Consider the following 18,477-nt stretch of genomic DNA (forward strand, 5'->3'; position numbering starts at 1 on the left):
TTGCAATCATTACAATAAGCTGTTAGATCCTTAAAGATAATTAATCTATGATCAAAGAATAAATATTAAAGGCAACATTACCCAGGAAGGCAGATATGGAAGAAACATTCCATGCATATCAACAAAACCATTCCACCAAAAACCAAACCACTTTGTGTTCCTCAAGCAACTCAACTATGAGTCCAAGCAGAAGGTTCATTTCTCTACTTCACCTAATTCTGTACCGCACTTTATCTCAAATCTAAAATAGTAAAATTTTCTGGCCAGTTAGCGCCTTAATTACTATTCTAATATAAGCAAATTTGTACTTACCCTGGGTATATGTTGCACTGAAGCCTTTTTTCTGAATACTGAAGTCACTTACAAAAGTTATCACCATCTCATTTGCAGTTGAGTTAAATTTTAAACCTTTTGCTGTGATTCCACAAAATTTTGAGGTGGTCTCTCCATTGTTTAATGAAAGTGAGTCATACATGCAGTTCTGAGCTTCTTCAACATCAAAGTCCACAAATGTAAGCTGGATGATAAATCCAACAGGGGCAATTATTCTCCATTTGCAATCCTGGCTGTTTGCGTAAATCTCAGGGTAGCATGGTGAGGTGAAAGACCCAGAGGGAGCAGTCAACAATACCTTGCAGTTAGCACAGCCTAAAACTGAGAGACACAAAAAATTGTTAATATAACGCATAGCTTAAAACTAAAATACAACAATGGCCTAGGAATCTTTAGATAATACAGAAAGTTATGTTTCAGAAAATGTATATATTAAATTATATTGAGTTGAATTATATTTAAACAGGTTTAATTTTAATGCTGGTACCCATTCAACTATGTGTTTTAGCACCCATTACCAAATGCACAAGGTTAGCTATTGCTCTAAATCAGGGGTGCCCATTAGGTTGATCACGATCTACCAGTCGATCACGATCTAACAGTCGATCGCAAATTTGGTGTTCTCAGTTTGATGGCCAGCATCATACAACCCACTTCCTCTGAGCCCAAATCACCCTGGACCTGCCCCAGCCTCTGACTAGACAGTGAAAGAAGAAGCTACAAGGTGATATGCTCAGCTCTCTGTTCCTCCACTTTCTCCTATCAACACGCTTCTTAGCAGCAGATGAACTGATTGGCTCCTTGTGTTGCTTCTTCCTCTCACACTACAACTTTGCTAAAGAGAGGCCACTAAAGGTCAAATTCAGGTACCTACACTGCTTGCATTTACAAAAAAAAAACACACTTGATGATGTATAAATGATTATACATCAGTGCTACAATAATGTATGTATTGTACATCTGCCTGGCATTCAGCTTTCATTTTGAAATAGATTTTCTTTTCTTTTAACAAACAGAAAATATAGCAGACTGATAGTGCAACTATTCTGAACAAATAATTGCTATTCCCTTTTACAGTTCAACAGCTTTCAGGTGATATAATAGCAGGGTAGCCTTCTGTTAACACAATGTAAAGTCATTGTATTAATTAGGCTGCACTGCTGTGCCTTGATAATGATTTAGAAATTTTGTTGAATTTCAATTAGGCAATCTACAGGTGCAAGGGAATAATTTATGCACAATGACAGAGTTCCCTCCTCATACAGGTTCACACTATGATGTCACATCACCACGCAAAGCCAACCAGCCTGACACCAATGTAGCATTGAAATATTATTAAAAGTACACATGCTGAGGGCTTTGAAAGGATAGATCTATAAATGTATTTAATATAGACACAGGTGTTAATATAAACATTACTCAGTTTAAAAACTAATATGCAAACTATTCTTTAAATAGATTTTAAGAGTCAGATATTAAATAGATTCCAAGTTAATCAATAACAATATTTTCAGACTGTTCATTTTTTAGCCGCTGTGTTATGGATAGAATTAAGATTCTAAAAACTGCAGAGCAGTGACTCTGTTACCCTATCTATGAACTGTAGTGAGATCTAAATTCACATCTGTTTGGATTGAGGGCCCATTCATACCACATCCAGATCATCTCCAGACCAGGCCAGATTGTTTATGGACCCAAAATGCATCCTAATGCATCCCTTTGCAGTCCATTCCAGACCAGACCAGACCAGAAAAAACACTGCATGTCTCATTTTGTCTGGTCTGGAATGCACTGGAACTGTGGGCAGGTTCACGCCATTTTCCGGACCATACCTGGTCCGGAAAATGGTGTTAACCTGCCCTGAAGGTACATTGCTTGAGTGGGTTTGCTAGTACTTGAGCACCTGCAAAAATTCCCTTAGCACCCAAACACCTCCAATAAATTTAGGTCTGGCAGCACCATAGGGGCAGCTTAGCCTGTTAAGAGAGTGCAAAGGCTGCCTTTTCTCACTGCTTTTTCCCGATTTATAAGTTAATAACTGCTCAGACTGAGCAGTTCAGCCAATCAAAAGTAATCAATCTAGGTAGATATGGCATCTGGCCAATCAACTGCTGCTTCCTGATTTGCTGATAGGGATGGGAAGGATCCTACCCATGCTGCTCATACACTTTCATTTCTTGGAATAAAGAGTTAAACTGGCCATACAGTAATACATTTTTTTAGTTCAGTATGTGCTAAACAGCGTGGATGGACGAAGCTCCCCCTGCAGCTATTGTAGATTTTCGGTCCAGCTCCTTCGACAACAGTAAATTGTGTAACTGACTTTTGTTGAACCATCAAGGCCACACAGTATACTGTACTGTTTCAGCCAATTTTTGTAAATCAGGCGAAATGCTGTATGGCTAACACTGGATAAGAAAAGTAGGGAGGGTTGTGCTTGTATAAAACCCAAGCACCTAATTGTGATGCATGGATAGCAAAAGGGAGGACGTAGCTTCTAATGTGTGTAAACAGAGAGAAAGAGAGGGAAGGCTGAGCTGTGAACTCTGCTATTCTTGATATAGGGCTGAGTACAGTTATCTGTGTAAGCGTTGTGCTGATTTTTGTGAATAGAGAGTGTGGTAGGGAGGTAGGCCAGAATTGTGCACTATACTTCTTTTTGAATCGAACAGTTGGGGGCACACAGATATGGGGCTCTGGGCCATGCTGCAACAGTAGCACCGAATATATTTTATACAAAGACACAGTGGGGGTTGGAGAGTGCATGTATGCAGCTGCTGATGGCGGAGTGTTCTGAGCTAGCTCTGCATTTCCCCTGAGGATATCTAAGTCTATAGCAGAGTTTTGTGCACCTTGTTGCACTGAACCAATACAGATATTCTAGCTTTTTCATGTGAACCCATCATTACCCTGTATGGCTCACTTTTGCATGCGAGAGAAGCAGAATCCTAAGCCGAAGTCCATTGCCAGGGCATTCGCTAGAGCTTCGGCTAAGATAGCACCTACTTCCAAAACTCATGAAGCCTTGCCTGACTCTAGCAGGAACCAGGATGAGGATTGCTCAGACAGTGACACCAGCCATCGAGGCTATCACTAACCCCTACTGAAAAACTCATACTACAGAGAGCCTTCCAATCCACCTCCACACAAATCAATGATTGGGTTCTAAAGAAAATTCAGGAAATAGGGCAAAGATCTGCTGCACTGAAGGCCAAATTTGATGATCTCTCGGGCACTACTGCTAAGCATTAGGGCTAACCTTGTATGCAGTTCAGTGAACAGGCAAGCTAAATGGACAAGTTTTGTAAGTTCACCCATCTGACTGAACGTCTTGCTGCAGCAGCTGGAAATTATTCATTTGGTGGTAATATTACTACTGTCACTAAATGACAGCTTTCAGCAAGTTTAATTCACATTGTAAAGAAACCATCAGTGATCTCGGCTAACTTATTTCAAAGTGGAGTGCATTCAAATAATGTGGAGCCTCCATTATAAATGCCAGCTTCCGAACACCTCCTTATTAGATGTACAGAGCAGCTGCTGCACTGCCATCACAATAAGGCTGCATTTACACAGGGCTTGTATGTGCATTCTGGGATTCCTGCAGCAAGAGCCTACAGATTCTTGCATCAGGAATCCCAGGTGTGGCCATACATATTCAAGTTAATGACAGGGTGACCATATCCAGCCATGTCCTGTCTGATCATGTTCGATTACATGCGGTTCAGGATAGGCAATTTTCCCCAGACACAGGATAGATGTGTTCAAGGAAAATCATCTATCCCGAACTGCATGTCAATCTACAATGCAGCATAGATGTATCCAAGGACAATGATCTATCCCTAACCACATGTAATCCTACCTTGTATGATCAGATGCTGACTGCTTTTGACAGATGCAGCTGCTGTCACCATGTTATTAACTCGAATGGGCACAGCGGCTGCATCTGAATGGGCACATCTGGAATTCCTAGCACAAGAATCCAAAGGTTCTTGCCCCAGGAATCTCAGAGCGTACATACAAGCCCCGTGTGAATGCAGCCTTAGACGTATGCACACTGCAGACATATCCAATTCAGTTTGGATCTTAGTTCAGTGTGTGGCTAAATGTTTCACAGCTAGAAAAAATGACCAGAATTCCATTCAACTTCACAGCATTCCTTGTCCTGATCTTAAGTTGTGACCTTTCTGAACAGAATTATCATTCACGATGGGACTGGCATAATGTACATTGTCCAATATTCACTGTCTGCCATGAGTGTCCCAGAATAGCTAATAGCTTACCAGGCATAACAATGTTTTGGTGCAGCATGCTACATAACATTCAGCATGGCTTCTAAGGCATGCCACATAACCTTAATTATTGGTGTGCCACTTTTTGCATGCCACATATCTTTCTCTTCATTCTACCACAATGTGTGCATTCAACGCGGCCCCTCTCCCTGCTACAAGTAAAAAAATAAAAAAAAGACTAAAGTAATTTCAGTTATTCCAGATAAATGTATTATCTCCCCACCAAGCAAAGCTGGCATAAATATTAGTGTGATGCCATTGCTGAACTGAGCTCCACCACCTATTGTGTTGGAATAAGATGATTTAATAAAGTGGCTGTTCCTGCATTTTACACATTACACATTTACACATTGCCTTTATCTGTAGAGACTGTAAGAAAAAGGACAGCTGATTTCTGGATTATTTTTTCACCTGAAGAAGTCATTCAGAATGCAGCCTTTCAGAAAGCATGTGTATTATACATTCTTAGAAACACGGCCTAACAGGTCTTTCTACATTTTTGACACCTGATGTAACCATGATAAGTCAGAAATACAATTTTACATTACTTGAATTTACAGGATGGAACTTTTCTGTACAGAAGCTGTCCCACACAAATCAGTCTGAACCACAGACATTGATGTCTCTTCATTCTACCACAATGTGTGCATTAAACTCCCCCTCTCCTGCCATGAGTCTGCGTGACTCAAACAAACTAAAACAAAACGGAAAAAAAATGCTCTACACTTATGGTATATGCTACCCCCTGCAAAGATTTGTGTTGACTTTCCCATTAGTAGCTTAATCTTACATTTACACACACAAGTTATTGAGTCAGAACAATGACTTTCCCCTACCATGGCTGTTTTTAGTCAGCTTTGTCTGAGAATCCATGGTGCTCTAGAAATCATTTGTCATGGATGTATGCTGTATTTAATGGTTATCTGTAGAGCAAAGATATATAAGTATATCAATCTATCTATTGATATAAGTATCAACACCAGATATAAAATATCAGCTTAAAAATGTATAAACAAAAAAAATGTAATAAAAGTGACCAAAAAGCGTTATAGCTTTCATTAATCCCTTGTTTTCCCCCTAAAGTTGCATAAATCCAACTGACATAAAAATTGCCAAAATACATAAATCAAAGTCTAAAAATCACCCCTAAGAGACAAATGTGAAAATATGACAAATAGGATTAACAGAAAACCATTACAAACAACGCTGTTTCACAATAATAAAGACATAAAAGCCCCACAGCCTCAACAACAAATAAGTAAGCAAAATAAATTGGGGATAAAATAAGATCTCTATCCTAATAATAACTCAGGAGAGATTAAGATTCTTATCACAGATCTGCAAAATTTAGCTGGTTGTTTATTTTTAGAGCAATTCTATGTAACAGTGCCAACAACTTTACTATACAATGATAATGCCCTGACATTTACTGATTAATAAATGCAGCAAATGTTTTCAGCAAATGTGTGGAGAATGTTGGTGAATCCAGGCAGGCTAGACTTTTATAAACATAGTAGCAGACAGTAGCCAATTTCCTGCATATATTTTAAATCTGTGGGGTTTTTTTATTTTTATTTTTTTATTATGTTTAGTTTTTGTTTTGTTTTTTTAATCTGAAATACCACGGCCATTGATGCTTGTAACCAGATGAAGATATCTTAGCCTGGCATTGTGCAGGAAATTGACAACCATATGGCTTGTTATATAAAAATGATTGCTTTTGACCACCTGTGTGAATATTTGTAAACTATCCTTATAGAATTATAACCTTAACTATACTAATAGTCTTATAGAATTTACATCACCGTATAAACACTTACTATGCTGCTTTCAGCTATGTTAAAGTAATAGATACTTATGGGTTTATAGCACTAAATTATTTAGTTTGTTATACTGCATTTGTTAAATTACCAAAAGCTCTGTTCTCACTAATAGCAGTCATATTGTATTCACACAAAATGTTCTGATTAAGTGACAACACGTGATTCCTTTCCAGTTGCGATCAAACATAGAAGCCTTTTCATTTAGTATAAAAAAACAATATTAGAACAATGTGAACCAGATTTAAATTAAAAAAAGTTTTAAAAAATACAGAGGGGCTCTCTCCAGAAATTGCTTTGTCCTTTTGTGGACTTGGCATTGTTTCTTTTAAAATTAAATTACATTATTAACCATAGAATATGAAAGTTCTGAAAAATTCCGCCATGGAAAGTAACAAACGTGGGCCAAAGCTGGGAAACTACTTTTAGTAAAAATGTTATTAAAGTCTTCAGAGTACATTGGATGGACTCTAAAGTTATTTTCTTTTGGTATGTGTAAAGTCCATTGAACAAGACTATTAATAATGAAATTTTTATACATTTAGCTCCACCAAAGTTTCTCCCGGATGCTAAGACATAAAATATCTGCCTGCATGCTTGCATGGATGAGCACCTGTTTTATATTATGGTGCACAAAGCAAACAGCCATTGGGAGAATTAAGAAATGAGCAAAAGGAATATTAGATTTCTCCAATTACCAAAGGACAGTCATAAGTATAGGGCAGACATACTTATCCTTTCTATGGTAGAGACTTAAATGCCTATCAATCCGCTTCCAAATCTTAACCATTTGGTTTTGCTTTGGGACTCCCAACAAATTTACTTGACAAGCAACACATTATAATGAAAGTCTTAGCAAATAATCTATAAATTAATAGATTCCAGACATGGAATCTAGGTCCGTCTATCTTTCAGGGCAGGATGATTTTGACTTTAAAACAGACGATCTCAATGCAGGAGGTGAGTACTAAACAAGCGTTTACATTTACATAATGCAGGGCACTTTTTACAGGTACAACCAGGAAGGGTTAGTATGAAGATCCTTTATGGTAGTGTATTTCTTTCTGCACTGGGAGCATTGTATTAGAAACTACCAGTGCCCTTTGTGTTAGCCCTTTAAGTCCTAAGTGCCCCCATTAAAATGGGACTAGTATATAGGATTTTTGCCCCAGAGCTGTTTAAAAACAACACCTGGTCTCAGTGACTCTGACGGGTCCCCATGGCAATATCATGAATGAAAGTCTCTTATAAGAACATCTTGGAAACTAGGGAAACTATAATGTTGTTGGGCCAATTTCATTTTAGCTCTTTTTAAGGCCTTAAACTGTTGTTTTATATATGTTTGTTCATGCACAATCTTTGTTTTACAGATAAGCATTTAATACTTGACAAAGATTTCCGAGTGTACCATGGGTCATGCAAAGAAAGAATATTGTAGAGCAACTTGCTTTGCAGCTCTCTTTTTTTCTAATAAAAAAAAAGCTGGCTAGGCATGTATGAATTTCCTTTGTTTAGCCTGCTGGGTGAATAAAATAAATCTAACAGATTCCTCCCTCCATAATAAACAGCATGGGTGGACAAAGCTCTCCTGTCGGGTTACTGTATTCTGCTTATTGGCTGCAGACATTGTTCTGCTGACATATTTTTTTGGGGAGAAATCAATTAAATAATCAAGTTTTGTTGAGCCAAGTGGAGCCAGCAGGGCCACTCACACCTCAATTATTTGCAGAGTCAGCAGAAATCGTATGTATGACCAGCTTTAGACTTGGTGGTCTCATATTAGATGATAATGTTATTTTCAATTTCCAGAGTCCAATGAGACTTGAAAAATAGTATAATAGTCAAAATAAAAATCCTTATCCTTGTGTAAATTTTATGAATCAAGCTTGTTGAGTTCAAAATGACGGGCACATCTGAATAGCAATTATGGTACTGATGTGAAAGGAACTAAGAGTTACACTGGCTGGATAGAAAACTACATAATCTTATTATGCATATTTACCTCACTTAAAAAAAAAAAAAAGAAAACGTCCTGATGATAATAAAGATAGAATGTATCAATTGCTATAACTTCCCTTCAATTACATTATTGAATGGAACTGGTTTTAATGAGGTATTTACACTTTGACTGACTTGACTGACTTGGACTGTAAATATATCAAAGCTCTTTCCTTTGGAGAATCATTACATGTTTTGCCTTATTTGCTTTGCCTGTTTGGTATTTCTTTTGCTATTTACACACAAATTCTGAGTAATAATTGTGTGTAATTGTCTCAGACCTGAATAGTTCCCATGCTCATACCATTGTAATCAGCTTTGTTCAATACCTGTATGTATATTTTAAATGCTAAAATCTCCGGATTCTTGGCTCACCTAATTGGGAAATTGTAATCAAAATCCCAAAATCTCAATAAAGAAGATTGGAATGCAACATCAGGCAGACAGCACTTGAAGTTTATTAAGCTCTACTGCATGCATATGTGCTGACAGGGGACATGCAGACAGGAGGAGACAGGAAATTAGCAGAGATAGTTACTTCATATATTGCTACTTCTTCATTGTCTGAGCAGGCTTAGGATGTGAAGATAACACCACTGTATTTCTAAAAGTAGATCTTAACCCATTCACAAAAATTGAATCTAAGCGTTTACATATTTATATACTTTCAAAATTTGTTTTTGATCAATTTAAATATGCAGCTTTAATTAGCATAACTGGTGGTCCTTGTTTAGACACTTCATGTTATAGGCTGACAACTGTCTTTCTACCAGCTGCTCTCCTGAACTGTCATATGTGCCCCTGGTGGAGAATACAAGGGATCAACAAATTGTATTAGATATGGGCCACCGTTGTCACTATTAGGTCACTGTTCCAAAGCAGTGATGTGCAATCTACACTGGAGTGCATGTAAACAGCAAATGGCTGAAAGATGTTTGAGAAAATGAGCAGCACTTAAATGCATAACAGATGCATAACATATATACTATAAATTGTATAATAAAATTGTCATATATGCTCACCTATGTATACATTTAATTAATATTTGGCTTGACTACCCTTTGCCTTTAACACAGCAGAAATTGTCTTAGATACATTTGCCTGCAGTTACCAGAGATTCCTGCATGGTTGTTTCAAGAATCCTAGAGAACTTGCCACTTAAGCTGCCTTTCTTGCTTTTTTGTGTCTATGGCCTCATTCACACAGCTTAGAGTTGGCCCGTACAGATCCATATGGCGTGCACGGCCGTATCGGCAGCGTCCTCCCATAGTGAAGAACAGTCTGCTGCGGACAATCACACGCAGCACCTGTCCTTCCCGGGAACGACCCAATAAGCAGTGTGAATAAGGCCTACAAGTCATTCCGGACTAGGTTAATGATGCTAAGATCACGGCTTTATGGGGGCCATACCATCTGTTGCACCAATTCATGTTCTTCTGGGATCCATCAGATGTCTCCCTGATCGTACTTCATAAAGGATCAAAATCTGCCAGCAGCCATGGTGCCATCAATTGTGATTAAAACATTAAACCATTTGCAGAAATGTAGCTCTGAACCTGCAGTGAACCTCAACTGAGTTTTAGTGTTGCTCACAGACAAATATACCATATGTACTATTTCTTAGCCTGGAAACACTGTCTTCTGTTGTAGCCAAATATTTAAAATTCTGACTCATCATTTCAGAGCAGCTATGAAAATTGCACGCTCAGCCTCACCCTGCACATAGTTTTCCAGCTTGTAGAACAACAATCTAAGCACCAGAAAACTGAGAATGGTTAACTCTGCAGTAGACTATTTTTACACACAAAAAATAGCCCCCGCCACCATGTGTTGAAAAAATGCACCATTCACAGCACCTGCTCTAGCAAATCTTGAGAGAACTATGGGGTAAGTATTTTACCCCATAGTTTTCTTTAGAGTCACGGGACGACATACACCAACATTCTCCCGTGACCCAAAGTTAGGTATATCGTGGGCAATATGCTGAGAGCGCTGCAGCCGGGACAAATCCCAACAAAACTGTTGTGATCCACCCAGCTGCGTGAGTGACAGCTGGCTCTGCCTATCTAGAGGCAGAGCCAGCTGTGCCAGCCCCCTCCTGTTCGTTCCTCCATTCAGCGCTGGAGGATCGGAGAGGGGAGGGGGTAATCCCTGTGGGGAGCGGTGACTGACAGAGCCGACCTGTGACAGCTTCTTTGTCACAAGTCAGCTCTAACTATGAGGATGAGTGAAAATCACTCACCTCATAGTTCTTCTTTAACTTTAAAAATTATCTGTGACACTCGCTACCACACCCAGACTGTAATGTACAGAGTTTAAGATATGGTAACTTTCCTCAAAGAGGAAAGGATTCTTTCATTTCTTTTTTACAGCATGTTTACAAAGCGCTGCATATTGGGCATGGTTTAGAGGGACATGGTTAGAGTACTCGCTGTACCCACAGCATATGTTTGACAATGTACTCACTGTTCCCACAAAAAACACTGTAATTACATTGCCACAAGAGACAGTTTTAAAGACACGCATTAACCTTCATTTTAAAAAAGTATTTGAAAACAGTAAAAATAGCAGTTTATTACATTAACACATATCAACATGAAGTCAGACTGCAGCTACATAGGGTGGACAGTCAAATTAATAGTATTGCTGTTGCATGCTGTGAATTACTGCAAACCACTGTGATTTGCCCAATGTTTTCAAATTGTTTAAAATTACAGGTCATTGATTGCCTACTATCTTGGGATGGTGGGAGGAGGACACACAGAGGTGACAGTGTCATGGTACACAGCAGGAGGAAGGAGTTGGAAGTGTGTGGGAAGTGCATAGATAGAGCTTCAGACACTCCTGTGTAAAGGGTCTCTGGTCCTCTATCTATCCTGTTCCCACACACACTGCCCGCCCCTCCCTCCTGATACATACTGCTATAACCGCGTAGTCCAGCAACTAGACATCTGCAAGCAAGTAGGAGGCAGAGTTGTATCAATGACATGCATCGTATGTGTATAGGTTGTATACATGTAATACACATACAGCTCTGTCCCCTAGTTAGTTGGAGACGGTATGGAAAAGGCCTTCCCCCCACTGCCATTTTTTCCTATATACTTTGGTCCCACTGGAGAATCTTCCAGTGTTCTAGTGGTTCCGTCTGCCCCTTGACACAGACATAGAAAGGAATAAGTCAAGGGCCAGAATAAAAACACTGTACGGTATTAGGGGGAATGCACAAAACCGAGTACTAGCTGCAAGAATAAAGGAATGATTTTACAGGTTACAGCTTTTACAACTGCTTGAATAAATGTTTTTACGTACTTGTGTTTGCTTTTAAGCAAGCCTTGAAATTAAATAAATATGGTTGTCTCCTTATATGTTTCTTAGATATGCTTCCCAAAAGCTTGAGTAACATTGCGCTTTTACTATTGTGCCAGAACAAAGAAAATACCTTCAGAAGCCAAAGATACAGTTAACACTACAGTACACACTGCAAATATTTTTCCTGGCACAGAAAATGTGCCTTCCATATGCTTTGAACATACAGTACTCTACTTCAATTAGAGACAATATTGCATTAACTAATAAAACTAGTTTATTTTAGGATTAAAAAAAAAGAGGATAAAACTGTTTTCATATGTTTCCACCGTACTTTATAGTATACATTGTCCAAGCTGAAGGATTTGAAACATCACAGCATGTTTTAGTTACATACAATAAATGCCTTTAAGCAGAAGTAATGTGCTGTGTGGCTGGCCAGAATTTGCCAGAATGTGCAAGAATGTGCAGCACAGTTGCACATTATGACACACTAAAGGACACTACCTGCAGGCAAATTTTGTTTTCCCAGCTGACTTCCACTGTAAAGCCCAACTGAACTTTCAGTTTAAATAAGCTAAATACATTCCAGGTACATCAAAATAAAGTGCCTAAAGTATTAGAGCCTAGTCAGAGCCTAGTCAGAGCCTAACTAGAAAAAAACTTACCCTGACAACATGCTGTAGAGAAGAACCTTTGCTTTCTGTCTGAAAGCAGGGAGTATTGGACCTCAGCAAAGAGAGCGCAGCTTCCAGACAGGGAGCAAGATTCCTTCTCTACAGCATTCTGGTGACATCTCTGCAGAGGTCTGCCAAGCCTCCTGCTGAATCAGAACTATTGCTTGTCAATCAGCAAAGCTCATGCTCTTTACTGATTGGAGAGCTCTAGTTCTGACTCACTAGAGTGATGGACCACTGCAGAGAGAACTTTGCTTCCGCACAGAAAGCAAGTGCCCTTCGTTGCAGCATTCTGGTAAAGGATGGACTTTTCTACTCAGGCTGTGGATGCTTATAAAGTAAAAAAGAAAATTTTGCTCAACATAGGTTCTGCAACTGGAATGTATTGAGCAGATTTAAAGTTAAAGTTTAGTGGGGCTTTAAATCTTTACCCACTAAACAGCTAGAATGCAACAATTTCAGAAATTAAAGCAAGTGGTGTAGCCTGTCTGAAAGCTGCATATGGTCTGTGTCTGTTGAAATGTTTGGAAAATGTAAAGCAAAGACCTATCCAGAACTTACCTGGGTCCAGTATTCATGACGTTACACAGGTCATTATACACATAGGATTTCAGTCAATTCCCTTCAAACAGCAGATTTGTAAACACTAAACCATTTAACTATGGCACAGTTTGATTTATTCTTATCCAAAAAAACTGTCTACCCCTTTTACACACATCCATAATCATGGTAAGAGAAATATTTTCTTTGCTTTGCCATTTAATAAAAAATAGCCCCTAGCAATGTCAGGCAAATCAAACTTTCTACCAGCTGGGAAACATTGCACTTTTTAAAAGTTAAAACAAGAATGCCCTGCAGGTGAATAGCTTGGCACATTTTCTCTCTGGCAGACAACTTCCAGTTTAATTGAAAAAAAAAATAGATTAAGCTGTGATGTGATTGATGTCTGTTATGTATGTATTAGTTTGTAACATGTAAATATGGAAATATAAGGCTTTATTTAAATCTATTATGGGAACGTTGAGATTCTCACATGCACCCCTTTTTAGGAAAGTAAAATAACAAAACATTCCTATAACGCTGTTTTTCATTACTAGATGATTTCATATTGTAGGCTGCCTCAAATCTTTCTGTCTTTATGTAATTGATGATATTGAGATCAGGGCATGGGAGGGTCAAACCAATACTTCTAGGACTTGTTCTTCTTTACGCTGAAGATAGTTAATGAAATTGGCTGTATGTTTGGGGCCGTTATCCTGCTGCAGAATAAATTTGAAGCCAATCACATGCCTCCCTGATGGTATAGCATGATGGATAAGTATCTGCTTGTATTTTTCAGCATTGAGGATACTATTGATCCTGACCAAATCTCCAACTCCATTTGCAGAAATGCAGCCCCAGACTTGCAAGGAACCTCCACCATGCTTCACTGTTGCCTGCATTATTGTACCACTCTGCAGCCCTTCGGCAAACAAACTGTCTCCTGCTACAGCCAAATATTAAAAAATTTGCTTTTCGGTTCAGAGCACCTGCTGCCATTTTTCTGCACCCCAGTTCCTATGTTTCCGTGAATAGTTGAGTCGCTTAGCCTAGTTTGCACATCTGAGGTATTGTTTTTTGGCCACAATTCTTCCATGAAGACCACTTTTGGCCAGACTTCTCTAGACAGTAGATGGGTGAACCTGGGTCCCACTGGTTTCCACCAGTTCAGTGCTGATGGCACTGCTGGAGATCTTCCGATGTGGAAGGGAAGTAAGCATGATGTGTCTTTCATCTGCTGCATTAAGTTTCCTTGACTGACCACTGCGCCTATGGTCCTCACCGTTGCCCGTTTCTTTGTGCTTCTTCAAAAGAGCTTGAACAGCACATGAAAGCTTGAAACCTTAGTAGCAGAGTTTGGTCGTTCCTAACCCAGGTTTAAGCCAAATATACAGCTGTTTCTGTTTCAGTTAATGACTGTGTTTCAACCTACCTATGAAATTGATGATCACTAGCACCTGCTTGGTATAATTGGTTAATCATATATCTGGCTCTAATCCCACAAAATCCCTGAGTTTGTGCGAGTGTGCAAGTGTAAGAATTGATGCTGGTTGTTCACTCACCTTGCATTTTGTAAATTGATAACAATAAACAATAAAAATATATATTTTTGAAAGCATTCTTACTATGCTTAATTTTGCAGTATATACACTATATTGCCAAAAGTATTGGGACACCCCTCCAAATCATTGGATCCTAGTATTCTGTGATCCACTGTTAGTGGTATTATAACAAAGTGGAAGCAACTGGGAACAATAGCAACTCAGCCACGAAACACTAGGCCATGTAAAATGAATGAGAGTGTGCAGGCAGCCAGAGGGAGCCTGGAGCTGCAAATGTGTATGTTTTTGGTATGACTTTAGGTTTACTTTAGAGTCAAATGCACAAATGCACAGATAATTAAACAAAAAAAGGATGTGTAAAAATTACTGCTTTATTCTCTCGAAAAATTTTACATCAGCATACAGTTGCAAGTAAATGTGAGCAACAGTTATGCCTTGGCATTGTGCCCTCTAAAATGAGATGCAATACATTCCTAATATAAAACTGCATAGCACCAGGGTTAAGCATCTAACTGGGCTATTCACAAAATGGTGAAGAGTTTGGCAAAGTGAACAATCTAGGCTAAAACAGCTTATTTGGAAAAATTCTCCAACTCAGCTCACTTTCCAGTTCAGCTATGTTGTCCTAGATTGTTCACTTCTCCTGCCTTCTCCCTACTCTTCACCCTTTTGTGAATAGCCCGGTAAGTGTTTTTTTTTATATTTGTTATAATCCTTTAAGTAAGCCATCTGACATTTGACATATTTGCTTTGGGTGCTGTTTATCAATATTGATAAACCACACTTATTTAAAGCTATAATGTTTAACAGCACCTAAATGCATAAAATATTATTTAAATAGAGAAAACAGATTGAAATCAACACTTTAAATGTTTTGTAGCTGGAACTGACTCACATTGCTCACTTTATAGATGAATATTGCTATTCTAGCATCACGTAAAAATGGCTCTCCTAGAAATATAGGTGCTTACTCACTTACTCATAGTAAGAAAGAAAAGCAAACCTAGCTGACTTGTCAGGTTTTACAATGCAATTATCTAGTCATTCTGTAGCACTCGATAAGGTCATTTCCAAATAAAAGAACTACATCATCATGTAAATGATAGGCTTTAAAATTCAACAGATGGCGGAAACATTGTAAAATGGCGTTATTGTAAAAATGAATGTAAAGAAGTATATGATAAGCATCTAAGGTTATAATGGATACTGATCATGAACTTTAACGATTTTCTGGAACTAAGCGTTTTAATGGTACAAATAAGTTTAGAAATTTCCTGTTTTAGGGGTTAAATAAGCTAATTTTGTAGTAAGATAAACTAGGATTATTGCGCTTCATTTTCCAGTGCTGTGTGCACAACCCTCTCCTCTTCCTACAGTATATAATTGACAGTATGAAGCTCGGCTGATTTTCCAGGGGCTGCTGCAGAGAAGAAGCCCTATAGCATGATGCCACCACCATGATTTAAAGTGGGGACAGTGCATTTATGATGATGTGCCCTGTTTGGCTTACGGCTGCGTGTGGTGTTTACGGTATTTGGTTGTGTATGTATATATATATTTATATATATATAAATATACACACACACACACCGATTCTTTTACATCATCTGGTTAGTGGGTGCCTGTGTTGCTTACCTGGGGAAGAGATGGCACCAGGATGCACTATGGGAAGAAGGGAAGCCGCCGGAGGCAGTGTGATGCTTTGGCAATGTTCTGCTGGAAAACATTGAGCCCTGCCATTCATATAAATGTTACTTTAACGCGTACCACCTACGTAAATATTGTTGCTGACCAAGTACACTCCTTCATGGAAATGGTATTCACTGATGGCAGTGGCCTCTTTCAGCAGGATAGTGAGCCCTGCCACACTGCAAAAATGGTTCAACAAAGGTTTGAGGAACAGAACAACCAGTTTGAGGTGTTGACTTGGCCTCCAAATTCACCAGATCAGACAAACAAGTCCAATCCACAGAGGCCCCACCTCGCAACTTACAGGAATTAAAGGATCTGCTACTGATGGCGTGGTGCCAAGAGAGAGAGAGAGAGAGAGAGAGTAATTGTAGTCAAGTTAGTGTACATGTAACAAAAAGAGTTGAGTACTGTATATATAGTACATTTACACTTTCTATAAGGCCAGATTAACACCAAGCATTGTGTAATATTGCACATGCACGTGTTTGATTTGAATAGGCTGGCACAGCATCTCAACAGAAAAAAATAAAACATTTTCTTAGATCCTGATGGCACCAAAACACACAGCAGGTCACTGTAATACCGAGGAGTGCATGGGGAATTACGGTTGAAATTTCTGGAGAAGCGTGTATCTCTTGAAATGAAAAAAACAGGTTTCACATATAAATATAAATATTGAGTCATCCCTTTTATGTCTTAAAAAAAAATCACAAAACATGGCCAAAAAAATGAAAACCTTACTACAAGCAAATGATCCTGGTAAATATTTGGAAACCAATGTTTAGAGCATTTCCTGTAATATACAATGCACTAATGACAGTTTTTCTTACTGATGAAATGAAAAGAGAAAAATAAACTTGACATTTTTGTCCTAAAACCCCGTGATTGTCATTCTGATGGTGGCACGACCTGTTATAGAGGAATTTTATGACAACCATTTAGTTTCCCCATGAATTGAATTTCAAAGACATTTAAAGTATAACTGAAGGCAAAACTCTTTTTAGATTTAGATAGAGTGGTAAGGGGTTAAGTTGGCCATGCACTAGAAGATTTTATTATTCAGCCCGTGGGTTGTCAAAAAAATCTAACAGAACATGGATGGGGCAATCCTCTCTGCCAGGCTATTACATTCTGACAGCATACCCATACAATTACTGTAGCTGATTGACTGCAGTCACTGTTTGGCCAAGAATTTCCAAACTGGCTCCTTTGACAAACGTCAATAGAAACATTTACTTTTGTTGAAAACAGAGGTCCCCAGGGGGCCACACACTGCTCAAATTTCGGTTGATTTAGCAGGGCTTGGCAGGATTGGCCAAAATTCAATCAGTGTATGCTCAACCTTAGAACCACTGTAAGGTTTAAACTGTTGACTGTATTCCCTTATCTTCTTGTATGGTGCTATACTAAAATGAGGATGGTGCCACGATCAAGTAGCTAGGAAGAGGCTAACAGCACAGCATGGCTTCATCTTCAAAAAAAATGCCTTTAATCCCAACTGGCATTCACCCTTGAAGGCATTCTGATATTTGCATAACATCTCCCAAGAGCCAGCCCACTACTTACATCAGGGCTGAGAGGAGTTGCAAGGTAGGGTGCTACAATGTTTTCAGGCACCTATGTACAGGACCCTGCTAGCCCCTCCTACCAGCCATGATCTGCCTGCATTGCACAGAGTAGCACAAGCCCAGTGATAACAGCCCATTCCCACTGTCTGAGCGGCTGCTATTGGTCTCATAGCAGATTTTACATAGAAATACTGTATATTGTGGACCAGTAAATTCTGTTCATTGTCAGGCACTGGCAGTAATGTAGGACTCTAGGTGCAGGAGGCACTCTCCACCAAACAGCAGCAAAGACCTAGAGAAGGAAATATGTCAAGCTCCTCCTTTCTCCATTCAAATTCAGCTATTATGCACTTATCGAACTCATATATCAAAACACTTTCAACTGTATAGTTACGAGACCAAAACAGAACAAATTACAGAGGTTCATTGTTAGAGTTTACATACACTTTAACTACACAAACACATAATGGAACAAATGGTGATACAAATTCTTCTCTATACAAATGCAGAAGAGCTGTAGAAAAGCTGATCATTCCATTTAAATTACCCACACAGGTTCCAGTCAGTGGTATTCTTATTGGCTGTGTGGGGTTTGAAGTCCACACCTGAGAACATCAATACTGGGCATCACTCACAGATTTGTCAAGCTCTGGTGACTACCAATAGCATTCTGAGCACTTCTACCGCTA

At 38.9% G+C, this 18,477-nt stretch overlaps 1 protein-coding gene across 1 annotated transcript in view; it reads right to left on the reverse strand.

Moving 5' to 3' along the window:
* Positions 1-18,477, reverse strand: part of ADGRG6 (adhesion G protein-coupled receptor G6) — a 140,821-nt gene that overhangs the window by 87,945 nt on the left and 34,399 nt on the right. Inside the window, exon 2 of the mRNA XM_018557213.1 lies at positions 313-654. Coding sequence (XP_018412715.1) covers positions 313-654 — 342 coding nt within the window. The remainder of the gene's footprint in view (positions 1-312; positions 655-18,477) is intronic.

The sequence above is a fragment of the Nanorana parkeri genome, unplaced genomic scaffold, assembly GCF_000935625.1.
Source record: "Nanorana parkeri isolate BGI_ZX_2015 unplaced genomic scaffold, ASM93562v1 scaffold273, whole genome shotgun sequence".
Lineage (NCBI taxonomy): Eukaryota > Metazoa > Chordata > Amphibia > Anura > Dicroglossidae > Nanorana > Nanorana parkeri.